This window comes from Tasmannia lanceolata, unplaced genomic scaffold (assembly GCF_043159265.1).
Source record: "Tasmannia lanceolata isolate RefF3 unplaced genomic scaffold, GAP_Taslan_0.1 ptg000012l, whole genome shotgun sequence".
NCBI lineage: Eukaryota > Viridiplantae > Streptophyta > Magnoliopsida > Canellales > Winteraceae > Tasmannia > Tasmannia lanceolata.
Window position 1 is genome coordinate 54,322,600 of NW_027518689.1, and position 27,774 is coordinate 54,350,373.

Below are 27,774 nucleotides of genomic sequence, written 5' to 3' on the forward strand. Positions count from 1 at the left end.
ATCAAGAATTAGTATCGATCGAGGTGGTCAAATCCGATGCGTGTTTCGCTTCGACTTCAAATTGAAGTACTTTTCAGTACTACCATCGAGCAATTAGTCTGGCACGTGTGGGCACGTGGTGAGACTTGAACGACGGCGGCAAGTTTTAGCTTAAACTTTCAGTCTTAATTTCGATCGTAATTTTAAAAATGCGGAGGTAATAATGGATTGGAAGAAATCCATTGAGATTTTGTTTCGGTGGAGATGTAAATGAAAACATTTTGGTTGTTTTGTGTCGGTTTCGGTGGAAATTTAAAGCATGGGTACAAGGACCCCCACATGGAAAAAATGCTTGACTAATGCAGCTGGAGCAAATTCAATCCTCTATAATGTATTTATATGGATTTTTTTATGCTGTTGTTATTATGTTTACATGCAATGTTTTCAAAGGTGCTTCAAGTGCATGCCTCAAATCCCGCAAGGCAAAATATGCCCCACTGAAAAGGTGTTAAGTCTCTGGGGCTATGGCACAAAAAGGAGCCCGGAGTCGTGTGCCTTTCACTTAAGCATGAGCCTCATAGGCAAATGTACCTAGGGCGTCATTTTTGCGATCCGAGATACATAATTCTTTTTTATGTTTTTTCTTAAGTTAAACACTTTGATTCTTAAGTTTAGTTTTGGGGGTATTATTAAAACTTATTTCACAATCTAAAATCATTTATTTGATGATTTATGAGACTATTGAGGGTACAACGGGGCTTTACCTATAGCTTATTTTGCTGACTTCTACCCAACTGTTCAACGAAATCAAAATCCATCACTTCAGTCGATTTCTATCATTCAAACAAGCTATTCGACCATTCTACCAAAAAAAAAAAAAAACTGTTGGTCGTGGATTCATATATGATTGTGTACTCCTTCACTTGACATTTTGGGGGAAGACATTATTGCCAGTGATGAGTCCAAGTCCCTTTTTTCATATTTTTGCCTTAAGTTTATGGGTTATGTTTTGACTTCGCGTATTTATGTTTTTGATGTGGGAAATTGAGATTGCAATGTAAACTTGTTAATCTCTCCAGTCTATTTGTACTTCGTATTATTTGGTTGATAATTTGTTAATAATAGTTTAATTCTTTCTTTTTTTTAGTGTTCTGATGCCAAGGTTTTAAGTATCGGTTTTGGTTTCAGTTTTGGTTCTCGCAGAAATGGAAATGTTTTGGTTCCGGTTGGAAATTTCGTTGGAAATCCTATAAAGTCAAGGAAATATATGCAAATATAGAATTTAAAGTTGAAACTTTTTGAAATACGAGAATGATCACAAATACACACTTAAAACAATCACATAAGCAAGACAACTATCCATAATGGTTTAAAAACATTGAACACCTAGTGACATGCACCAATGCATGTCTGATAAGTTTGTATATACCAAATTTTACATGTAATTCATAAAAATATTTATACATAATATTTGGACCATATTTTGCATGTAATTCCTATAAATATAATTATTTAGTACTACATACTATACCACTATTACACTTATGATTTTAATTTATGCATTTTGTTCGTTTTGGTTTCTGTTTCGGTTGTTTCGTGTCGGTTTCGGTGGAAATTCAAAACCATACATGATGGTTGGATGATATTTGGCTGGAAATGATGCTTATGTTATTTTAAATATTTAAGTATATTTTTGATATTATTTATTTTTATCTAATTGTTTATTTAAATATTTAGAAAATTTGTTAGGAATGAAGCTCACGCCTCAAGAGGAAAAATGTCTAATTGTATGCCTTCGCCTCTGAAAACTGTGTGTACATGCTCATATGTACGTGTATATTTGTTTGAAGATGATTGATTGATTCCATGTCACTATATGCAGCCGTGCACTAGCAGTTGGATTAATTGTTCCATGCCGATCTTTTTCGAATCATTCTGAACTAATAGTTAAAATGGTTTTTCCTGAATGGCGTATTAGTTAATTTTTTGTTACTGATAAATTGGATTTTTGGTATTGAGATGAAATAATTGATATCTAATTGTTATCCTTCCCCATGCTCAGTTTGAAGCAGGTCAGTCTGCTATGGTGGTCGCTTCTGATTCCAGTGACAGATCAAAGGATAAGACAGGGGATCAGAAGGTTATGGTTCAGCTATAACTCTAACTACTTCTAGCTATCTTTTTTCTGAATGACAATTTAAGATATTTATTTATTAAACCATTAAAAAAAGATATTTATTTATATTTTTTGCAGACACTTCGTAGGCTTGCTCAAAATCGTGAAGCTGCGAGAAAAAGTCGATTGAGGAAGAAAGTGGGTTGTTTTACTATTGATATTGGTCCTTCCTGCTAATGTCTGTTTGCACCAATTATAATGTTTTTGGCATAAATTTTCAAGTATTACTCTTACTAATTGCAATTAGTGAAAAAAATGCATAGAATTGACTATAATTAGAAAATGTCGTATTGGCAATAAATCATTGAATGAGAACTACCAATATTGAATATCTCAAACAATCATTCACATATGTTATTGGGCATACCGTTTTATGTTTATTATTATATTTATAGTTCATATTTTCCCATTATGATTCATAAGTTAGGACATTATTGTGCAATTAATTAAATATTCAATAAATAACAGATTATCTAAGCAGAATAAACTGATGAGTTGATTTAATAAGGTTTTGTAATTCTCCTCATATAGTTGACCTCCCAACTTCTTAGAATTTTTTACTCCTGTTGTTTTCAGTTTAGTTGAAATCAAATAGGAATTACTTATATAAATGTCAAGATCATGGGTTCTGTGTCAATCTTTCTCGGATAAGGAAGCGTCCCCATGTTGGAAAGGATGGTCACGTGCGTCGAGGCACATCTATTAGCCACTAAAGGCGGTCTCTCTCTGTCTCTTTAAAAGAAAGCTTCAAGGCCTTCTTAAAAAAGAAGACAATATCAAGAAAGGTTTTCTCTCTGAAGTAAACCATTTCTTGAAAGACTTTGACAAACCATCCTCTCCCACCATGTCTGAATATGAAGGACCCCATACCAGGAAAAGAAAGGGTAACCAGGAATGTTCTTTCGAAGTTGGGGATCTTGAGCTGCTAAAGGAGTTGGAGTATGAAGAGCAAATGGCACTCCGAGGGAAATATCAATGGGATTTTGAAAAGGTGGTGGAAACAATTCAGAAAAGATGCAAGGGATAACATGGAAGAATTTTTAGTTTAACTGGGAAAAGAAATGTCAAGAATGCGTGCATTCCCGTCTATAAGCTCCCTCATTTCAAGGACGCCTTGGATGAGGAAAGGAATCTCTGTCGTCAGCGCTGGGAGGAGGAGAGGGCGGCCGAGATAGAAAGGCTGGAAAAAAATGGTGGTAAGTCCGGTAGTGGAATAAGGAGTCTCGTGACTCGTTGGATATGGAAGTTAGCCAGGAGGTTCGAAAGCACTTAGAAAAGGGAGAAGAAGTTAAAGATGATGGAAAAATTATCAAGGAAAGTTCAGGGGGTGCAGAGGAAAGCGGTTATTTCTCTGATGAATTTGACGAAATGATGGCAATAGGAGACATATTTTGGATAAGCTATGACAATGACTTCGAGGCGACAAAAAAGATGTTTGTGGCTATGGCGATGAGGGATTTGAAGGAAAAAAAGGGAGAAACAGAATGATAAGGATACCAGGAAGAGGATTGAGGAGGGGGGAGGGGGGGGGTCGACGACCCTGAAGTAACTGTTGTCCGGCCCCGCTCTTGTAAATAGTTAGTTTTTAGGTTTGTTGTGTTTGGGTTAGGTTTTTCTTGTTTTGTGTTCTTCAGAATAGGTGGGTTTTGGCATGCTCGGAGACAGATAGTTAGCGAAGTGGCTGAGGCCGTGGTGTTAAGACTTTATTACTACCGGTGATTAGAAGTTCGTTCTCATATTAAGGGGGTTGTAGTTTTGAAATGTGATCTTTTTGTACGAAGGAGGTTCGATAGGTGGTGGTATCTTCAGGGTGTTTCTGTATGGAGGGCGTGATGATTGTGGTCGTTGTGAGGGTGGTTGCTTAATTTACAGGGTGTTTCTTTTCTTAAGAGGATGGATTTCATTACTCTAGAGGAAGTACGTGAGCGAATGAGACGATGAAGATCTTCACCATGCTTCAATATCTTTGGCATTTTTGGGTACTGATCTTTCCTTGGAAGCTGTGAAGCATACGCTTGGAAGTTGATTCCCTTTAGCTTGATAGACTGTTTGGTCATTCGCTTCTGGTGATATCCTTCCTTAGAGCCTGTACTTGTCCTCAGGAAGTTGGGAGTGAAGAAACTCTATTGGTGGATTAGGAAGTTGGCTAGGTTTTAAACCCGTGTGTTCAAAGTTGCTGTGTTAGATCTGGCTGGATGAATTAGTGCTCCTTATCATGTTGTAATTAAGAGTACTTTCTATTTTGTTTCATCTCTAGGATCAAGAGTATGCTGTTGACCAATTATGCTATGTAAATGCAAGTTGGGACCTCTGGTCCCCAATGCAATTCTCATAGTATAAATATATACATTTTGTCAACTTTAAAAAAAGGTAATCTCTAGGGATTGTGGTGCTAAATTGGCTACCAAACATCATAAAAGTTACCAAAACAATATTTTTTCTACTTGGGACATCCTTGAGGATGCCAAGCGTGTGGCAACCAAACAGAGCCTAAGTGTCTCTGCTGGCTGTGACCCCAACTGTGGGACCTGATCCTGCGAGAGGGGCGCGACCCGCCTCTCTTTTGGTCTTTCGTACCCACGCGAATGGCGTGTGCTTTTGATTATTGATATGAATCATCTTTTCCGTGAACTTGGGATCACTAAAGCAATCCGAATTTCACGCAAAAGAGAATACCAGAGTCGCCACCTAGGTAAAGGGACCTAGGACCCACAAGTGACACTGCAATGATCTGCGATCCCAGAAGTCTAGGTCCGTTACCTGATTACGTGAATGGAAGGTATGATGGATTACCACCATATGCACCATTCTCGCCCGGTAATCCGGTCTTCAATTCCAAAAGTTAACTCTCTTAGATTTCTTTTAAAAAGCTCATTTAAATTCTTTTGATGTGCAAGCTACGGGACATACATCCTAGATGATCTAATTTCAATGTGATTCCTAGATGCATCTTTTGATTCTCTTGATTCAGTTTGGTTCAATCTATGTGAGAGTTTTCCTAAAATCTAATTTTGAGAAAATCCTAAGTGTTTTAATCAATTCAATTAAGGGTTCGAAAAATGATAAAAGAAAAAATAAAATAAAATCCTAAAACCCTACTAGAGTGTGTGTAGGGTCAACTTGAGCTAGGAATGCCATCAAAGTTGCCTACGTACCCAAGCCTCACTGGGATCAAAGTCGACGTAGTTCGGTGGCCTAAACTAAGCTACATGCCTAACTCATCTAAGACACCGATCTAGATTGGACAGACTGTTTCGACAGTTTTGAGAGAGATTAATTAGTTCAAGTTGATTATGTTTTATTATCCTAGGACTCCATCTAAGATGCTATATGATCCTATCTAAATGCAAGACACTCCCTAAACTAATGCAGGTAGGCCCTACATCCTAGGTTAACTAGGCTTGTCTTATAGGGAAAAAGGGGTTAACTAGTGAATCCTAATCTATGGCTCAGTTACTAATAATAGCAACCGGCCGTGATGAGGCTAGCTGGACTCTCAACTCTAGGACTCCCTAAGACCTAGAACTTAACGTAACGTAAGCGTTCCTAAATGGGTCTTTAAAGGCTCCTACGAGGTGGGGACCGTGATCCAACGGTTCCAGATTTGATCTGAGTTTGGGTTTGCCCAACCCAAGTTATTAAGTTGGTAATTCTCATCTTTTAAAGGGTTCCTATCACCTAGAAATCAAGGTTTTCTAAGGCTCTAAGGGTAACTTCACCAAGACTAGGATTTTGACCAATTTAGCAAGTTGTGAAGACTTTTAGTGAGTTTTAACAATTTTTATCTAAGCAACATGAGGATTATGATGTTTCTGGAATTTTTATTTATTTTAAGAATTTTATGTGATTTTTAATGATTTTTACAAATTTAAGCAATTTATTGGAGTTCTAAAGTAACTTATAGCAAAAATCATCCAAATCAATCCAAATTAACACTGGAACATGTTCATAATAATATCAAATCATAGTAGAAATTTCACACATTATTTCTGAAATTTATTATTTTTAATAGATTTATTTATGTTCCGACAGATTCAAATAAAAATCACTAAAAATATCAAAACATGCACAAAAATTCCAAAAAATTCATAATATGATTTTTCTGGGCCAATCCATCTTATTATAGAATTTTAGCTTCCAAGGAGTTCATTTGATAACATCTCCTTTATACATGTGGAAAATATTTGTTTTTCATTAAAAAATCCAAGAAAAATAATAAATAAACAATAAATCCTTTCCAAATTTTTGTATGATCTTCAAATATCAAAAGGCTACTGAGAACAAAATTTTGTCAAATTTTGAATTATTTTGACATGTAAACAAATTTTTATTCGCCAAATATCCTTTTTCTAGGTATTTTTTTAACGGATTTTTAAATCATCAAGATGAAAGAATCCTACTGAAATTTTTGGATTTCTAATGTTCTTTTAACTCAATTAAAACTCAGAAAATATAACCTTAGAAAAAATCCTTGGTTTTGAACTAGTTGCTTTGAAAATTGACTGAAAGACCAATTGAAACCCTAATTCGTTTAACATCCTATTTTCTACATGTAAAACAATTTTTCTTCCACCAAAATCAGTAATAATATGAATTGGCCCATCATAAATCATATTATGTTCATGCAAGACAATATCTCATGAATTCTCTACAAAAAATCATGGAAAAACAAGAAAAAGACACCCGTAAACATGTTACTAGTTCTACTCTAAAAAGGGTTTGAGTACTAACCTTTGATCGCTAATCCGAGGTCTCTAAGGCTTGTAATACGAGATATTCGCTTTGACATGCCTTTTGATACGCAAAGAGAAAACCCATATTGCCGAAAAGATGAGTTGCTTCGAATAATAGCCAAGATAAGATGAAGAAGATATGTTTCTTTCACTAAAATTCAAAGAGATATAGCCAATTCCTTCACAAAGAAGGGTAGATGAATTTCTTTAGGAGAGGGAATGGGCTGGATGAATTTCAAAGAGAGCCACAAAGGTTGGCTTGATCCATATTTGTAGAGAAAGCTTGGGCAAAAAAGTAAGAATAACAATTTCCCATGTGAGAGTTGCCATTTTAACTTTTTTTTTTTTTTTTTCTAATTCTCTCTATTGGCTTGCTTTTCCTTTTGTTTTCCAATTGTAATTGTTTCCAAATCCCATACGAAAGGCTATCTTAATGACCAAGGCATTCTGTTTTGCATTTCTAAATATTGTAGTTTCCAAAAAAAAAAAAAAACAATGCAAGATATCATGATGATTCCTGTTGAAAAAGCACTGGCCAACTTTAAAGTTCGTTTTTGACCTATTTAGTGGAAGAATCACGAAAAGTTGTAAACTATAAAGTTATAGCCCTTTGAGAGATCTTTCCAATGCATATTTACACTTCAAATTTGGCCAATCAGTTAAAGAGTTATGACAATTTTAGTGGGCTGAAATTTCCGTCCAAATGGCACTGCCTGATTTTAAAGGTCGTTTTTTGACTTATTTTGCTGAAGAATCACGAAAAGTTGTAAACTAGAAAGTTACGGCCCTTATCGAGATGTTTCCAACAAGTACAAGTACGAATTTTTTGGACGAGTGGCTAAAAAGTTATGGTCATTTTAGTGAGCTGAGCCTGTTAAGTCTTTCTTTATAAGTGAGGTAATTCACTTTAAACATAAAAATAGTGGTCTCCCAACCATTGTGGTCGAATTAAAGAGATGAGAGGGGGCCAGACCACATGGTGGGTCCCATATACATGGCCAAACCACTCTCCCCCTTAAGAAAAATCATTTTTGACCAAAATGACCTTGTTTGATCAACACACATAAAAAAGTGGCCAAAATGCCCTCAAACCGGAATGCCCCTCATGGGTAAAGTTAAAAATGAAATGGCAAGTAAGTGATGGGAATTTTCAAAAATAGAAAGTATTGAAACTAACTTAAAATGATGGACGACATCAAACAAGATCATTTGGAACTCCCTGGAAATACTCAAAATACCCTTCAGACACAAAATTTCCAAAAAAGATAGAAACCCTGAAAAATTCTAAAAATAACAGGTTTTCCAAAATACTTGAAATCATTCATGATCTCTCAGACAAACTTTCGGGATAATTTGGGATACATAAGAAATGACCAAGCTACCCCTAAGATGCAGAAAATGATAAAACCGGGGAAAATCCTGAGAAATTCCAAAAATAGCAGATTTTCACACTTGATTGGAAACACAAGATATCATCATCTGGAGACTAAGGCTCTGTTCACTTGTTTTCCCGGGAAAAGAAAGGAAAGGAAAGGAAAGGAATCTGACGTGGCAAAATGGAAAGGAAATGAAAAGAAACTGTGATTTTCCCACGCTTTCTCGCTGTTCACTTGCCCAGAAAGGGAGGGAAAATATGCAGGAAAGTTATTTTCTTGCTGTTCACTTGCCCAGAAAGCAAGGGAAAATATGGTTTCGAGGGTTTTGAGGGATTTGGGAAATGGGTTTCTCTCTGGAAAGAGGGAAGAAATGGAGTGGGATTTCAAATGTGGGCCAAGGGGGAACAGAGTCAAGAAATTGCACGAGTTTAGGTCTTAATTCATGTCTGCATTGTAGATAAGGTGCCAGCTTTTGCTCTTTTTGCCATTGGAGGTTCATTCACGTGGAAATACGGGTGGCATACTCTTTTGAAAATCTGTAATTTTTTCTACACCAAGTCAGATCCTTGAGAACCATTTGTACGAGCAAAAGTATAGTGTCTGCCAATACTATGCTCGCTCAAATGGGTGACCGTAAAACCCATTTTTCCACTAAAAAATGGGCATAAACTTTGTATTAAGCCCACTTTACGTACAAAGAAACAAAGCCCAGTGAAAAATAAAAAGGAGAAGATGAGGAGAAATTGTAATTTATATCGAGTAAATGGAAGAATATTACAAGAAGAAGATTAATGCAAGTTTAATCATGACTACTTTTGAAAAATTGCTATTAATGCTTCAGGATAGGTGATCATTGTTATTTTGTCGCTCTCGATCTTCAACCTTCATTATGTATGGTTTATTCTTCTCTGAAAACTGTTCCTGTATGCTCAAGGTCTCTCTAGAAGGGTGGATTTTGTAATAGGAGGGAGAGGAAGTGTAGAGAAGGAGTGCCTTTATCAACTATCAAGAGGTTCAACAAGAGATTTTCGTAAAAGGGTGTAAGTAAGAAATGTAGGGTGTACACAGTTTGATACAGGACTACCATCAGTAAATAAGTACTTTGATTAGAGAACTCCAATGAAGTATTTAGTGGATATAAAAAAATAAAACCAATGATAGACATTAAGAACAAAACAAGGTAAATCAGTCGATTCTTTAATCTTAGTGGAATGTTTTAATATTTCATCTCCAAGAATAAATCCGATGATCAAGATTCAGAACCAAAAAAATCAACCAGTCCATGCATACTTCAACCTTAATGGAGGACTGTGATGGTATATCTGAAACCTAAACAAATGGGCCATACCCAAAGGACCATTAAACTGGACAATATCATTAATGAATATCTTGCAAATAAAAAATATTCGAAAGAAAAAAGTATACATTCTATATCCCTTTTTGTCATTGTTAGAGGAATTGATGCAGAACTTTTGGGCATGATTCACCCATACAATCCATTATTCAAAGAATAAATCCTGATTGCGAACTAGTGGGTCTTGCTAGAACAGAGTGAGGGTGGCCTGCTGGATGTCAAGGGTACTTTGGTGGTTGAAAAGAGCACTTAAAATCCTTCCATTCATCTCTGACCTTTGGAAATTCATACAGGTAGTTCAATCATCTTCAAGCATTCTGTTCTACTCATTGAGGCATTTTAATCATTCTAGAAACTAAGAGGGTTTTAGTAATTCAACCAGATAACGATAAAAAGGGAATCCTAATATTTACAATTCCCAATTCTTCTTTTACCCAAACAACCTTGCTTTTATTCTTCTTCTTTTTCCCCACCCTTCCATTGCTGAAGCCATCTTGCTGTTGCTCACCACCACTTCAGCCATCACTGGCCCTTGTGGGGCTAAACCCCTCTGCAACAAAGGGTTCTCTCAACAGCCAAAAGCCTTTTTTCAAGAAGTCTCAGGGAAGCTTACAGTACACAAGTTATCATTCTAATCAACCATCAGACATTGCAGCTAGGTCTCCAGGTGCCTGCATTATTAGATGTCGCAGTGATGTCTTCTCGGCATCATCGTATAATATCATCACAGTCCTGGAAACTTCAACTTTTTTTAACAACCACATCATAATGGGGTGTAAAGAGACGCCAGATCTGGGCCATGTCTATCATTACCAAAGCTTCGAATTCCTTGCCCACAGACTCGTAAAGATGAACAGCTGCACTAAGAATAAACCTATCTGGTACTAGACGCCCATGAATCTGTTCAAAGAAAGAGATACCCATATCAACATGTCCATAGTCCATATAACCTCTCAGAAGACTTCGACAACATGCTAGATCAGGATTCAAACCAGCTAACTCAATTTCTCTATAAACTCTTTCAGCATCACTAATTCAGTTTTTCTCTTTACATACCCAAACAACAGAGCTGGATATGCAGAACCTGCTGTAAACATCAACCATCTCCTCATGCATCCAGTCCATCAAGACCTTGCATTTGGAAATCAACAATTGGAACCTTCAGATATATTATAAGAAAATCCCAAGTGTGCAAACATGCATAGATAAATCACATATACTGTTGATGAAGAGGTGCCATCCCCTCAGGCCTTCCATAGTCCACACCATGGCTTCAATCAAATGGGCTGCTCGAGAAAAAAAAAAGAGTTTAGTGCATTAGAATAGTAACATATAACATACATAAATAGAGAATCACAGGAAAATGCTTCACCTGGAAAACCGTCCCTCAAATATATCTCTAGTCACAACCTCAAACATGTCCCGGAAAAGAATCACAGCAAAACCTTTTCCTGTTACAGGCCAAAATCATCTTTAAAAAAAAAATTAAACATTAGTTGAACCCATAATCTTAAAAATTAAACCTATAATCTTAAATCACATTTAAGTTGAATCAGAAACAACAAAATTATCATAAACTAAAACTAACCAATTATAAGAATCAAATCATCCAAAAAGAAATTAAACATTAGTTATAACATTTCCACCTAACTCATACATCCAAAATATAGTTCATATATAAACGGTTCAACCAAAAATAGATAAATTTCACATAGCCAAACGGCGCATACGGCGCAGAATGCGCCTCAACATTTCCACTCGGTCCATCTCGTCGAGAGAAAGGAAGGCCCTAGCTTCCTTGTGATGCCCGTGAAGGTACACATAAGCTTCAATAAGGTCACCTCTAACGAAACCATCAATGTTCAGCACTGCATCTTTGAGGCCAGGGAGGCTGTGTACCTCACTAGTAGAACTTTTGGCATCAGCAACCATTTTAATGCCCAGTCTGCATATAAAACCATAATGTGAGTAAACATACCTCATAAACAAGTGGGAAAAAAGTCTAAAATACTACTATCATAGGTACTAACCCCACACCAATGGCAAACCCCAAAAACCAAGGAACACTGTGGATGTCCTCTTCAAGCTTGTCTTGCAAATCCTCATGGCGCTTATCATATGCATTTAAGGCTGCTTCTGCCTCCTTCCTTGTGGCATAGGAGCGATAAGATGCTCCACTATACCTGTTCACTTGAAGGTGACAATCTGCCCAACTGTCGAATATGCCCACCTGCCGTCCCTTGGAAACGACATAAAACTTATCCTTCGCCATTACCTGGTACCACATAAACAACACATAATAGTTGCAATAACAAATGATAGATAAACAACATTTACTTAGATCTCAAGCTTCTGTTTTTCATTCAGAAGCTTTATAAGATAACTTGCAACTCCGATACATAATTTAGTCCATCAAACCCATACTAATTTAGTCCATCCAACCCATACCAACAAACCCATCAAACCCATACATAAGTTAGTCCATCAAACCCATCACATGGTTAGTTCAAATATAAACGGTTCAACAAAAAGACCCAACCACCAAAAAACATCGACCGAAAAAAGGAACTCATAACTGCATAGGCAAGCGCCGCATTATGCGCCCCAACATCGAAACGCGGTCCATATTGTCCAAAGAAAGGAATGCCTCAGCTTCCTTGTGACGCCCGTGTAGGTACACATAAGCATCAAGGAGGTCATCTCTGGGGAAACCACCAATGTTCAGCACCGCATCTTTCAAGTCAGGGAGGCTGTGCACCTCACCAGTAGAAATTATGGCATCAGCAACCCTATTAATGCTGGAAGACACAACTTGCAACTCCGATAGAAGTGCAGCATTAGGACGCTTCCTTGACTTCTTCCCACCAGTAGCAGAAGTTGGGCCCCTGATAGGAGAGGAGTCACTATAGCCCATGGATGCATCTACGGCAGGTGTAGATGAAGAAGGTCTAGCACGTGGACCTCACCAGTAGAAATTATGGCATCAGCAACCCTATTAATGCTGGAAGACACAACTTGCAACTCCGATAGAAGTGCAGCATTAGGACGCTTCCTTGACTTCTTCCCACCAGTAGCAGAAGTTGGGCCCCTGATAGGAGAGGAGTCACTATAGCCCATGGATGCATCTACGGCAGGTGTAGATGAAGAAGGTCTAGCACGTGGCGGAGTGCGGAGAAAGCTGTCGTCCATATCATCGACCCCAACCGGTAGGGTCGATGAAGAAGCAGCCGGTGTTTCCTGCGTCGCCTGAGTGGGGACCGCTCTCCTATCTCTCACCTCCTCTCCACGTGCGTAATCATCATCGCATACAGCTTTTATCTCTTCGTAGAGTGGATATCGTTTCGAAAAGAACCTCTGGTTTTCTGGATGCATCTGCAAACAATAATTGTCATTGTCATGAAGAGATGATTTAAACACGTAACTTATAAATGACTCGCAGTGATATACGATAAAAATTTATTACCTTCAAGTAATCATTCTTAACTTCTTCGTCAACCGATATCTTGAGATTAATAATGGAGTTCAGAGTCCTGTAGGTTGTCTTGAGTGTCTTTAACCGATTCTTGACATTATCTTTAGTCAAGGTCTTCTTCAGGACATCAGACACTTCATGCGCAACAGCATTGTAAGCGCACTCCTTGAACCCGGCACCAGTCTTTTGCCCTTCAGCTATTTGATTCTTAAGGGCTGCTAAAAGAACCCCATCCATAGCTCCATTCCACGCGACATTCGCCTTCTTTTCCGTCGTACCTGCAGTTGTTGCCATCTCGCCTGCAACTTTCCAAAAGCATTCATATAAAAAATATTCACTCAAAGAAGTATAGATAACCAGTACTAATGCAAACATAGAAGTAACATTAACCCATGAACCAATACTAATGCAAACATAGAAATTACATAAATCTCAAGAAAGCAAGGAATATAAGCTACGGTTCCAGCAAACTACACATCGAAATTGTGAAATCCACATCCAAACACAGGTGGTGTACAACTATTGCGACCATGTCATTTCCTAACGACGACGTGCTTCGAAATCATTCCACATTTGATTCATGATTGCGGTTCGAATGTTACGACCTTCCCTTACATCCTCGGCCCTGGTCATAGGAGGAGGAGGAACAGGTCCTTCTTCCTCCTCTTCCTCCTCAGCTACAAGCGATGCCAGCTCATCGTCAACATCCTGAATGTAGGAGTCGTCAGGCATCTCCCTCCTAATGTGTTTGTGGATGCAGCAACAGGCCAACACTATGTCGATCTGCTTGGAATATGAATACATGGGTGCTGAATTTAATATGCTGAATCGCTTCTTCAAGACACCAAAAGTTCGCTCGATTACATTCCTGGCTGAAGAATGCCTTTGATTATACAACTCCTCGGCTTTCCTAGGTCTGCGCCCTCTAATCTGATTGAGATGGTAACCAATACCTCGGATTGGAGTTATAAAATAGGACAGACACGGATACCCGGCATCACCAAGGTAAAACTTTCCTACAATCAAACAAAGGATTACAATTAAATTAGCTAAGTACTACAGAAACCGCATCAATACAAACAATCTAATAAGCTAATTATTACCTGGCAAAATGGGAATCCCGTTCGGCTTTGATATAGCAGATGCTAACACCCGTGAGTCCGATGCCGACCCCTCCCACCCACAAAGGACGTAGGTAAACTTTAGGTCAAAGTCGCAACAGGCTAACACATTTTGGGATGGGAAGTGCTTACGACAAATATATCTTTTTTGAATATCCTCATACTTTTGCATGAATGTGGGTCCCGTCAATTGCACCAATACAATCCTATAATAAGGACATTCAGATGTCAACCGTAAGTATTAACATACTGCCCTCAATTACTAACAACCTTCAGTCGAAATGCGTAGCTATCGTAAACGTACCTTAAAGTAAGGCATAAAATTAGGATTATCAAGGATTGCCCGTGGTGTCTCCCTTGATGGACGTACTATGAACATGTCTTGTAGGATGAGAACAGCGTCGAGAACCTTATTAAAATACTTTGAAACAGTAGCCCCTGACCTTCTTGTGGTTGCCCTAACAGTACGATTCCTTTCATTGTGTGCAATCACACTTAAGAAAATAGCCACCTGTTCCTCAACAGTGCAGTGAATTGTGTCTTTCAACAATGTTGTGCTTCTGAAAAGGCCCACGAAGGAGCGGAAGCACCAAACATCCATTCGAAGAAGAGCAACACAATGGTTCTCTGCGTGCGTGATACGTCTAACAAAGGTCCTACGGGTTAAGTACCCGCTTTCGTAAGGGGCTCTTGTAATATTCTGCTCAAGGTATAGTCGAACCCTAAGCGTAACTGCGGCCGCCGCAGAGATTACTATAGCTGCAGCTCGAAGGATCAACATCCGCCTATCTGCTGGTTGACGAGGCATGATGGTAACCCTACCAAATACTAAAACAAATAACATTTAGGATAATAACACAACCGGCAAAGACACCATAACCACAGTCACAACCATCGAAACAAAACTCCTACAGCCACCACCAACCACCAAAGCACCCACAAGCAACCACAACCACCGTAACACCAAACAACATCATCCACAAAAATATATCCCCTAACCTGATCAGCACCTCAGATCCACCACCAAAAAAATACATCCCCAACCCACATTAGCACCTCAAATCCACCACAAAAAATGCATCCCCAACCCACATCACCTCTATAAATCAGAAACTCTCATCAAGAAAAAAATAAAAAAGATGAAGCTCTCGCATGGTGAAGAAGGAACGAAACAATACCTTCTTCGACAGAGGAGAAAGATGTGCTTCATCGGTATTTGTGTACTCGCCAAAGTATTTACCGTGACCGGAGTGCCCGAGGAAGATGAAGACGAGCGGCTAGGGTTTCATTTCTAGTTTTAAGAAAAAACAACAAACAGAAAGAAAAATGAAAAAAAACAAGAAGGTTACAGATCGGAGCCCAAACAACTGAAATAGCTTATAAAACCTAACAAAAATTCAGCACAAACCCCACAAAAATGAAAAAAACAAGAAGGCATTCGACATTTGAAGAAGAAAGAGGAAAAAAAGGAGGAAATGAGAGAGAGGGAGAGGAGATCTTACCTTTTTTTGCCTTGCCGGAGGGGAGAGGTCGCCGGAGATGATGATGGAGCCGGTGGGTTTCGTCGGGATGACTATCAAAGCCGAATTTGTTCCACAAATACAAAAAATCAGGCAATAACATGAAACCAGATTTGTTCTGTAAAAATGAGAATGGTTTAAACCACCATCGATTTAAACCCGTTAGAATCGAAACCCTAAAATGAAAAAAAATACCCTAAACCGAACCCTCAAAGTGGAATAAACCCTCAAAGGTTACAGATCGGAGCCCAAACAACTGAAATAGCTTATAAAACCTAAAAAAAATTCAGCACAAACCCCACAAAAATGAAAAAAACAAGAAGGCATTCGACATTTGAAGAAGAAAGAGGAAAAAAAGGAGTAAATGAGAGAGAGGGAGAGGAGATCTTTACCTTTTTTTGCCTTGCCGGAGGGGAGAGGTCGCCGGAGATGATGATGGAGCCGGTGGGTTTCGTCGGGGAGGGTTTGTAGCGAGAACAGTTTCGAGGAGGGGAGCCCGACGTTTTTTCCCGAGACTTTATCTCTCGCTTTTTCCCTTGTATTTCGTCGGAAAATTGCAAAGGAAATGGCGAGAAAATTTCAGTTTCCACCTCATTTTTTTTACGTTAAATACATTTTCCACATCCTCTTAACTACTTTCTCGAGAAAGCAAGCGAACACGCGAAAATGTGTTTTCCCGAGAAAATTTGGGTTACTTTCCCATCCTTTCCTTTCTCGCGATGACAAGTGAACAGAGCCTAATTGAACCCCCTGGAGACCTTCGGGATTGCGAATCAACACTGGAAAACTTGAAATGATATGCAATTTACCCTAAAACACAAGAATGCATGACCTAATGCAAGGAGACTGACTTGAGATTTAATAGACCAATCAAACCTTTTGCTTTTTAAAGCGTAGCAAAATGAGGGTGTCTACACCAACGTTCTAGTATCCCTGAGTAAGTCCAATACATATTTCCTTCGAGAAATAAAAATACCCTTCATTGACCTCGCTACTTCAATTCCAAAAAAGTAATTGACTTCACCTAGATCCTTGGTCTGAAACTCAGCTGCTAAAAAGGCCTTCAACTGACGAATTACTGGGGAATTATTTCCAACGACCACAGTATTATCACCATACACTATGAGCACTGTGGTTAGAGGATCCCTTTGAATAAACAGGGTATGGTCAACATGACTTTGTGAATAATGAAATCTTTTCACGGCCTAGCTAAATCGCTCAAACTATGCTCGGGGAGACTGCTTCAACCCGTATATGGACTTCTTTAATTTTCACCCTTTATTCTCCGCATGCCGCAACTTCAACCATAGAGGAAGAGACTGCAACTTCTTGTAAATCACCATGCAGAGTAGATTTTCTCTACATCTAGTTGATGAAGCTCCTGAGACAAATTTGTAGCAAGAGACAGAAGGACTCTAATAGAATTCTTCTTTGCAACAGGAGGAATGGTTTCGTTGTAATCTATCCCATACTTTTGTGTAAATTCTTTTACAACCAGCTGTGCCTTGTACCGTTCAACTGATCCATCAGCCTTGTGTTTGATTGTGTATACCCACTTGCTGCCCACAGACTTATTTCCTTTTGGCAAGTCTACTAATTCCCCAGTTCCACTTCTTTCTAGGATCTGCATTTCGTATCCGTTGCTTCCTGCCACTTAGGATCGCCACTGCCTCAGAAAACCTGAAGGGAAGAGACATAGAGGACACAAAAGACATAAAAGCATGATAGGAAGGAAACAAGACAACATATGTCACAAATGAGAAATTGGATGCAAGGTACGCTGATGTGTAAATTTTCGAAGAGCAATATGTATATCAAGATTATTATCAATCATTGGTGTAGCATTAAGATTACCTAGGTCCTCAGATCCCGATTGAGTTGTTAGTTCACTTTGAGGATCAACAATTAGACGTGCGTCACGTGCCGTTGTGAGTGGACCCATAATTCCTTCTCTCCATTCTCATTTGAACAAGTAGTACACCAATAGGAGGTTCAATAGGGGACACGAACAGGAACAGGACTCTTCTCGACCTGGAATTCTCCATCTCCCCTTGAAGAGAGAACTAAGAACCGGAGAAAAAGGGGTAGATTTAAAGAAGAAAACATTTATAGTGACAAATTTTCGTCCAGACACAGGATACAGATACATATACCTTTTTTGAGTGGGAGAATAACCCACAAACATACCGCGAACAGCTTTAGCATCCAGTTTATCCCTTGAAGGGCTCAACACATGAATAAAACAACACCTAAAGACACACGAAGGATGGACAAATAATGGTCTGTCAGGGCAAAGGAGATAAGGTGGAGATTTTAACTGAAATATCCTGGAAGGCATCTGATTTATGATATATAATACTATCAACATCGCATGCGATGAATACTTCTTTGGTACCGCAGAGCTCAACCACCAGCCCGTAGTTTAAAATTTCGGCCGAGATATGTCGGCTTTGATTAAGATTGAAACAAAAAGTACGAGGAATCATTTTTTACAAGTTGTCAGTGAAATTTTACCGAAATTTCTAGTTAAATTTCCGGATCACACGGGGAAACAGTAAAAATCAGCAATATAAATCACCCGGAAGCCGTTTGGTCCCAGAAATCTTCGTCTTCCATGGTTCATCATCTCCCACCATCACCATCTTCCGGAAATTTGGAAGGTCCAGCACCTCCAGCATCTTTCCCCGAATGCTTCCAAGACGCGGTAAGCCTCTTCCCGAAACAGTTTTAGGGTGTTTTTTTGCGATTTTTCTTCTATAGAACTCGAGTAGATGATGTCTGTTGGTATTTGATGAAACTACCCATGTTTATTAAAATACGAAAAACAAAGAAACCTTTTGTGTGTGAGTGTGTGTGTGTAAATTTCTTTACTTATCTTGTTTAAGCCAAAAATACCCTTTTAGTTTCTTTTTAGATTGGGTTTTGCATTTTGGTCGAAAATTCCTGGGAAATGATATATTCGCCTGCCTTTTTTACTTGGGACACCCCTCTAGTGTATTTATGACTTGTCTTTTACACTAGAGGGGGCTGTCCCAAGTATTTTCGACTTTCGAGAAAGTCCAGTCCACCAAGAGGGGCATGTTGGGGCCAAGGTTTTAAATCTCGGTTTCGGTTTCGGTACGAAATTTCGGATGAAATCTTGTAAAAATTTCACCGAAAATTTCCAAAACGTTTCACCGAAATTTCCGAAATTTCACCGAAATTTTGTACTTCACCGAAACGTTTCACCGAAATTTCCGACGAAACGAAATGTTTCGGCCGAAATTTCCGAAACGTTTCGGCGAAGTTTGGTACTTTTCCGACTCACTGTGAATTTCGTTTCGTTTTCCACCGAAACCGAAATATTTCGGCCGAAACAAAACTTTTCGGCCGAAATTTAAAACCATGGTTGGGGCACCAGAGATTAGACGATACTTGTGTTTGTCCACTACAAATTGAAGTTTTGAGAAAGGTATATTGCTTTTAATTAACATTCTCGCTTATGAAGGCACACTTTAAAGATAAATTAATTATAATTTCTAAAATTTTGTCCTGGAGATTTACTGAGGAAGCTAACAGCCTCATCATTAGCCTGCACAATCTTGATGTCTTAATGGTTTGGATAGAAGATATGATCCTCTTGTTTTCACTGCTGAAGATTTAGGTTGGCAACAAGTGGAACAACCTCTTGCTATTAGGGACAAGGGAGTGAAGGAAGGACATTGTTATTGATGATGGCGTTAGTGGAACTGTTGGCGTTGATGACGAGGGGTACCTTTCTATTGAATATGATCTAACTTACGGAAAGCCTGTAGGATATGAGAGATTTGAACAATTTTAACAATTTTAAACTTGATTTATGATGTAATATTTATAGTTGGCATTTGGTATGATAAATGGTGAGTTTTATTGCTGTTTTTCATTGAATTTTATATTAATTAGGCTCATCACGAGCCAAGTCCATGCATATGGTAGATTTTTTGAATAGTGTGTTTTCTTTTACATTTGGTTGATGTATCAGTATCTTTTATTTTTCTGAATATTTTTTCTTTTTTTTTCTTGAATTTTATAATTCAAAAAATTCAACAGTATTAGTGTCTTGTTTGAAACGAATGAAACTGGTACGTTCCATTCCGGTGTAGGCAAACAAAATACCCACCGGAATGGAATTAGTAACTAGGCATATGGTGATGTAACTTGTCTAACTTCACTAGCATCACAAATCAGTTACCCTTCATTAATATTTTTATAAATTATATAGCGATCTTCATTAGTAGTATATGAATACTACCGTTCTTTTCATTTTGGATTTTTGTTGTTACAACTTCAAGTTTAAGGGCCTGTTTTGGTGTTACAGTTTTCGAAAATGGAGCCTCATGTACTTTGTCCCATATGCGAAAGAGGAACAGCTTGCAGCTGTCCTTCATTTGCAAAAGGGCACCTTCTTTTGCCTGTGAACCTTGTGTGAAGCAGTTCCTTTTCTGTTGTCCAGATACTGTAAAACCTCTTCCAGCTCCATTTGCATTTCAACTTACCCTTGAGTTCCAAGCGTCCTCAGAATTGTTATTCATTCTGTCAGTGTTATCTACGCAAAATGCAGGTTATTCAGTTCTTTTCTGCCGGTCTTGTGCATGCTTACATGCAACAGTTGTTCTTATGGATTTCAATTCAACTTTTCATTCATTGCCTTGTATGTACTTGGGGTTTTTAGCAAGATTCTGTTCTCCTTTCTAATGTTTTTACTTGTTAGAATGCCTATTTAGATTATATTTTCATGCACTTTTCACTTTATAAATCTTAACAAACTTTTTGTGCTATGAAGATCGATATTAATGGTGTCCTTTCTTTTCTAAAGGCATATGTCCAGCAGCTCGAAAGTAGCCGGCTGAAGCTAACCCAACTTGAGCAGGAGCTCCAACGTGCTCGCCAACAGGTTTTATTCTTACATCCACTAAATCATCTTTTGTGTCACCATTTCTGTTAATATGGTCATTTGAATATGCCAATTCTATAGCGTGCGTACTGTGTCTCTTGTCTCACGCCCTTGACGTCTCTATTTGTAGGGCATCTTCATTTCGAGCTCCGGAGATCAAGCTCATTCAATGAGTGGAAATGGTATTGCTAGTTTGCTACTATGTCTTATCCATGCATTTCATCATTAAAATTCAATGAGTGGAAATGGTAATTGCTGCTATGTTTTATCCATACATTTAATCATTTAAGGTCTGTGAAAATTCAATTGCCCTTCTTCAAATTCTACCAAATTCACTTCATCCTTTTCTCTAGGTTTTTTTTTATTGGGAAGTTGAATTTATTAAAAAAAATTGCTAAAGTGGCAGGGGTTGCTCATTGGTCTAAGTTAGCCTAATGACTCCCCTTTTTCTAGAATATTAGCCATTTCATTGACCCCTTCCTAAATATGAACAGACAATACATATCTTTAATCTCATCAATGGCGTCAATGGATTCTACATTTGCAGGGCTACCCTTTGTATCCTAATCATTTTTTTTCCGAGAAAGATACTATTTGATTGAGGAAAAGAGAAAAAGGGTAGAGATACAGTGCACGTGAGCAGAGAGCCCTTTTACTAATATATACTGACTAACACCATCTTTGGGCAAAGTATCAGAAGTATCATTGGCCTTCTTAAGCATGCGAAAAGAAAAGGCTGTTCCCCTTGACAGATTTACTATTTCGTTGCCGATCAGTCCCAGGTGCTAAGATCACTACTTTGTTTGGCTCCCCAATTACCATATTGGGAGTCACCCTCCACCACTAGGTCGCCATCAATCCTCGGTAAGAAAATCTGCAGACTAGTCGGTCTTTTAAGCCTTACCGACTAGTCGGTAAGGCCCTCTCTTCAGCCTCATTGGAATCTGTGTTACCGATGGGCCTCGAAAACTCCCACAAAGTCTCTCCATTATTGTCTCTGAATACACGACCTAAACCTGCAGGTCATGGGTTCCCTAGCGAGCATCCATCAAATTTGAGTTTTGCTGATCCAAGGTGAGTGGGACCGAAGAAAGAGTTCTCAGTTTTTTCCTCAATTGATGAAGAAATCAGACGTGGAGAGCCCCTTAAAGTTCTCTTGGCCTAAAGCGTAGTTAGTGAAGAACTTGATATCTCATAGCAGCCGTTGTAGAAACCAACAAATCCCGTCGAATGTTCACGGGTTTCTTCCCTTATACACAAACTAGAAAATCACACATGGTACCGCATTCCATAGGAACGAGAGTCTCTTCATTGGCTCTGAAATAAGTCCCTCAAAGTTGAGGAAATAGCCATGACACTTGAAACCAACATAGCATAGAACTGTAGGCTAGTGGGCAATGAAGAGACGTTCGACATGCTCTTTTCGTTGTCCAAAGGTAACACACATGTTTGCCAATCGGAACCCTTTTTCTGTAGCACATCTAACATTTTGATCTTGCAAATGATCGCTATCTACCCAAAGCACATTCCGAAAGGGATGGCTGACTTCAACATCTTTCTTTACAACACTTCCTTTTCTCCCTTTTCCACAAGTTTGGAAATGAAAGACCTAATTGAAGTTTGTTTTGTAGTGGACCATCTCGGTTCTTTTTCTTATTGATAAATTTTTACCATTAAGAAAAATGAAAAACCAAATTGAAAAGACTCCACTGGCTTCACCAGGCGAGACTGTTGATATCCTCTTCGCCTAAAGACGTAAAGATTCTCCCAAGAATATGTTGCAACCGGAGAAGTCCAGAGGAATTGGGTCCCTTAAATTTCTATGCCGCCCCCCACCCCCAACACACACACACACACACCAAAAAAAAAAAAAACACCCACCCACCACCACCACCAAAAAGCTGCTCGCACGCACACACACCCCACCCTTGCACATTTTTCTCCAATAAATTTTCTCCACAGGCCCTCATTCATCCCCAAATCTCCAAAGCTACTTTCTCTGTAGAGCCTTATTTCTAGTAAGCATTTCCCCCAATCATAACCCTCCTTAGGTGTGGACACCAACTTCCATATGACCTAATGCTTTATACCCACTTCATTTCCCTTTCACAGAAAAATCCCCTTGGAGTTTCTCAATCCTTTTAGCCACCAACTTTGGAATATTATTAAGGGGTGATGCTTGAAGAATCACCTTCCACCCAAACCTTCCGATCCATGTCCTAGCGAAAAATATGAAGCTCATGTTAAGATTCCAAGAATTGAAGGACATATGGACAACTTTAGTAGGAAATCACTTAAAGGCAATATGGCCAAAACTATTGAATGCTATGCGGAGATGTGACTAAAGCAATATATTGCAATGCAAAGGTTTGGGATAAAAGATGAAGAGAGTCATGTTGAACGACCTCTCCAAAACTTCTATGGAGGAAGGTTTCGTCAGCTCCAAAGCTTTTACACAATGCTCACAGGTTTACTTCATCATAGAATGATTGAAAATTACAACACATGGGGTACTTATAGGTGAGGGTGGAAGGTTCTAGACCCTTGCCAACCATGAGCCAGCTGTCATAGTAGTTAATGACAACTCATGGATAGTTACATGTTAGTTACATGCATATGAGTAGTTATATAGTAGTTAGTGCCACATGGTAGTTACATCGTAGTTGTGATGCATGTGCATCTCGTCGGATCCGTCAGATCAATGCACGGAAATTTCTTATGAACGATCGGGCTGTCAAAATTTCTTAGATCCATAATTGGCAATCACAATGGGAGATCAAGGCTTGGACAGAAGAACTCAAAATGGAAACCACTTTTGATTTGGATCAGTCAAAGGTTGGAAGGAGAGCAAGTTCTTATTTAAGGAAATTCTCGGATTAGCAAGATCAAATTCATTTGGCAACAGTTTGGGCTATGTCTTGGACGACCAAAAGAGAATATAAATACTCTGTCACATGCCATTCCAAGGATAACAAGGCTGCCATTCCAAGAATAGCAAAGCAGCAAGGCAACCATAATTTTGAACGTGGATCAAGCTGCTTTCTTTTACTGAGTGCAAGCCTCCTTCCTTTCATCCAACTATTTCCATTCCTGTATTAGCAAGGAATTCGTTGGATCCAAGCATCTTGGCATCTCCTTGCCTTCTTGCATCTATTCAAAATCATGAATTGAAGACCATACCAGAAGGTTCTGTCCTGAGAAGTGTTGCCATGTTTTTTGGACGATGCTGCCTTATTATTGAATGTGGCATTAATATTAAGATAGGGTTTAAGGGCATATGACAAGGTATACTTAAGAAAAGTTTTTCTTTGTGCTTCGGTGGAAGCTTCAAGCGTGTAAAGATGGGTTTATACAAATTTTGTTGGAAATTTATCTGTTCTACTAAAGGGGGTGAATCGTACTGATATTCGAGAGGTGCTTGAGGAACCTTGGTTCTTCGTTGCTCGTGATTTCTCTTGCCCGTTGATAGATTGCTAACGGTTGTACTGAAGGAATGAGGACTCTAATGATCTAAGGGTATGATTTGGTGATGGTATAAGTCTTCAAAGCTGCTGATAATTGAGTGTTTGGGTATTGGGGGATCCTGTAGCTCTGTGTTTCATTTCGTAGGTGCAATGTGGGGATGAAGTTAGCGAGGTTTTCCTGTCGACATTCTCTTTCTTTGTCTGTTTTTGGCCGTTTAAGAGTACTCCTCTGGCTATTCATGATGTATTTAATGTGGTGGGACTACTTATCCCCAATCTTTATACATCTTGGTATTATGAATATATTTCTCAATTTTCAAAAAAAGAAAAACAAAAACAAAATATAAAACAGCGAAAGTAGCTCGATCTCATAAAAATGACTAAAATACCTGTTACTCATGGAAAATAGCCAAGATGCCCCACTTAAAACTGAAAAAAATAGTCCTTGGTGATTGAAAATTACCAAGATAGCTCTATTTCATTTGGTACATATATTTTGGTCATTTTTAGGTATGAGCACTTTTGTTTCCTATTATCATAGGAAACAAAAGTGCCATTTTATTAAATAGGGATGTTTTTGCCATTTTTAATGAGGTCGGGGTATTAGGCCATTGTTTATGAGATAAGGGCATTTGGGCGATTTTCTATTAGATGAGGGTATTTTGGCCATTTTTTAGACATTATTTTTGTAAAATATTTTATCCTATTTTCGAACTTTTATCTTCTTTTTTTTATTTCGATTAAAAAGACCATTTATTTCAATCATAAATACTACTATAAAATGGACCACATAGTAGAGTCCACTTGTTTCTAAGATCCAAATCATTCATTTAGTGTTCTTTACCCTAGATAAGGAATGACAGGAAATCTCAGGAAAATTATCCTAGCCCTTAAGAAAAATTATACATTTACCCTATACAACATGTGGTCACTTTTGGGAATTGGACACCCAAGCAGTTCACAAAAAACAGTCTGATTTATCTCTATCATATCTATATAATCTTTGTTTTGCGTGACATCTGGCTAGCCACAGCTTAATTAGAAGCATATCCCAATTGAAACTTCTTTGATGCTTCCCGAGCACTTCCTAAACATTCGTGAATGCATTTTTTACGCAATTCCCCACCAGCCACCGCTTTCTTTTCTTTCTCCTCCTCACTTTTCCCACTTCCATTTCCCCTATTGCTTTCCACTCAGGTAACTACAGTAAGAACTCATTTAAGGGGTGTGCATATGTCTGTATTATTAAATTTTTTTCATATGTAAAATTTCTCCTTATTATCCAAATTTGCCCTGCAATACCTAACAGTCTCATGCGCAAGCTTTTGCACTGCTACGTAAATAAGTCTCTTTTAGTCACCACACACATTATGAATTTCGAATGGGTTAACATGTTTTTGGTGATTGCACTATCCATACAAGTTGCTGTAATTTTAGCTGTCAGTATTCTTCTTCTTTATTTTTATTAATTGTCCTTCCTTACAGGTGCCTTAGCGTTTGACATAGAATATGCACGATGGCTTGAAGAGCAAAATCGGCAAGTCAATGAGCTGAGGGCAGCAGTTAACTCTCATGCAAGTGACAATGAACTTCGCGTCATTGTTGATGGCATTATGGCACATTATGATGATATTTTTAGGCTCAAAGGCATTGCTGCAAAAGCCGATGTCTTCCACATGTTGTCAGGCATGTGGAAGACTCCTGCAGAGAGGTGCTTTCTGTGGTTGGGGGGCTTCCGCTCATCCGAACTCCTCAAGGTGAGTAAATTCGATGTTTGAGAGGACTTATATTTAAGTAGTTTAAAACAATGGCATAGGAAAGATGAAGTGTAACCAACTGAACTAACTGCAACTTAGTCTCCCGCAGGAAATGAAATGTCTTGTTTTCTCAATCTCATTTAAAATGTGTTTTGTTTGCGGAGTTATTCTAATAAGTTCCAGATGTTTTCGGAAACCAGAAGGGGTAATTGGTTCTGCACCAAATGTGGCTACCATAACTTCAAATGGCGGAGGAGGAACTGTTGATGTTGCAAGTATGGGCGGAGAAAAGATACATCAAGGCGGCCCCTACCGTCAGAAGATCATATCCCCACATCACCAGGATAGGGGATTGAGGGGGTTTGGCCTGATTCCGGAGACATTTCATCTGGGTTGGAGGATGGAATTTCAACCTTAACCATCTCAGGGAAGGAGGTGGAAGCTCGCAGACATCTTTTAAAATCCTGCCTGGTTGGTAGGATAAAATGGGAAAATTGGGGCCTTGCTGATATATGGAATCGGGCTAAAAATCTATGGAATCCTTCCCACGCTAAACCGGGCATTCTTGGCACTAATGAGATTCTGAAAGTGAGATTATGGCATCAAGGATTTTGAAGCTGGAAGAAAAGGTACACGGCACCTTACTCCATTCTCTACTAGTGTGGAGCCTTGAACACAGTCAAGGGGAAAGGGCAGTCTGGGTCAACTTCATTGGGATCCCCCTTCATGCATGGGCAACCTTGACAGTGGAGGCTTTGGGCAATCTTTTTGGGAAGGTTCTGGAAGTTAGAATGGAAGGAAGCCATGGTCAAGGTATGACCTTTTCATCGACGCATATTCTCACTTCTGATTGGCACCTAATCAAACCTTTTGTGCATATCCGGATACATAATATCTGTTTCAAGATAGGAGTAGAAATCCAGGCTCCTTTGCCTTCAAATCGCAGAAGAAGAGTACAAAAGCATATGCATATTTATAATCCCAAGGAATCTCCGGCTAAGGTCTTCTCTTCCTTGGTGGATCCCCTCTTGGAGCCTCGCCCGGGAACCTTCCGTAATCCATCCGGCCCGCTCTGATGTGTTAGGCCCGTGCAATTTGCACGGGCAATTTTCAAATTTCAAATTTCAAATTTCAAACTCCCCAGTCTATTTGGAACGGGTCTTCCAAGGTTATTCCATTAGAAAATGGTTGTTTTCCGGGTGACGTTGACCTGTCACTATTAAAATCCCCGCAGAAAGTCACTTACTGGATGAAAGTGGATACTATACCCAAGGACCCCGTTCCGCTTACTATAGATGTTTCTGGTGGGAAGCAGGGTCAATATGGCAGAAGAAATGTTAGGCGTCGAACCTCGGCTCATCTGAGTTGAGTAAATTTAGTCGCCAACATAAAAGTAGATAAGGTGCTTCACACCCTTAGAAGGGGTATTATTGGGCATAATCCGGCCCCAATTACAACTCGTTGAGCATTCAAGTTGTGCAAACTCTTGGAACAAATATTTGGCCAACAAGGCTGTAGGAGAATTTTAAACTCACCTCCTTCTTTGAAAGCCTAGGGTATTACGTGTATTTTGAGACATGCCGCTCTTAGGACGGAAATTATATGAAATTAGTAGTATCTAGACTTTGTATGGGGAAGCGTTTCTCTTGGATGAAACTAAGTACCTTTTTGCACGGAGACATTAAATGGGAGGCGGCGGTTTCCTCGATAATGAGACCCTCTCGTATACCTTTATCAGGAAGAAACCTAGGGTAGTATTATTGGTTTACACGTTGCATAAATCGTGGGGCCCATTTATTGGCAGTTATGGACGGTAGTGTATACAATATAGTCTCCTGGGTTTCAAAGGAAAAGGAGAGGAATCCTCATCATAAAGGATTGAAAAAATGGAGCCAAGCCTATCCACCACC

The 27,774-nt window shown here is 38.9% G+C and overlaps 3 protein-coding genes across 4 annotated transcripts in view; 1 reads left to right on the forward strand and 2 right to left on the reverse strand.

The window, feature by feature from the left end:
- Positions 1-27,774, forward strand: part of LOC143888460 (transcription factor TGA2.2-like) — a 58,054-nt gene that overhangs the window by 21,270 nt on the left and 9,010 nt on the right. For both annotated transcript variants that reach the window (XM_077392910.1, XM_077392909.1), the window contains exons 5-9: positions 2,042-2,119; positions 2,234-2,293; positions 20,566-20,643; positions 20,774-20,825; positions 25,593-25,864. In XM_077392910.1, coding sequence (XP_077249025.1) covers positions 2,042-2,119; positions 2,234-2,293; positions 20,566-20,643; positions 20,774-20,825; positions 25,593-25,864 — 540 coding nt within the window. The remainder of the gene's footprint in view (positions 1-2,041; positions 2,120-2,233; positions 2,294-20,565; positions 20,644-20,773; positions 20,826-25,592; positions 25,865-27,774) is intronic.
- On the reverse strand, positions 11,227-11,986 carry LOC143888459 (uncharacterized). The gene is made up of 2 exons (XM_077392908.1): positions 11,649-11,986; positions 11,227-11,563 (listed from the first exon to the last, which is right to left on the reverse strand). The coding sequence occupies exons 1-2, from the start codon at positions 11,903-11,905 to the stop codon at positions 11,326-11,328; spliced, it is 495 nt and encodes a 164-aa protein (XP_077249023.1). The 5' UTR covers positions 11,906-11,986; the 3' UTR covers positions 11,227-11,325.
- On the reverse strand, positions 12,023-13,823 carry LOC143888458 (uncharacterized). The gene is made up of 2 exons (XM_077392907.1): positions 13,082-13,823; positions 12,023-12,990 (listed from the first exon to the last, which is right to left on the reverse strand). The coding sequence occupies exons 1-2, from the start codon at positions 13,463-13,465 to the stop codon at positions 12,541-12,543; spliced, it is 834 nt and encodes a 277-aa protein (XP_077249022.1). The 5' UTR covers positions 13,466-13,823; the 3' UTR covers positions 12,023-12,540.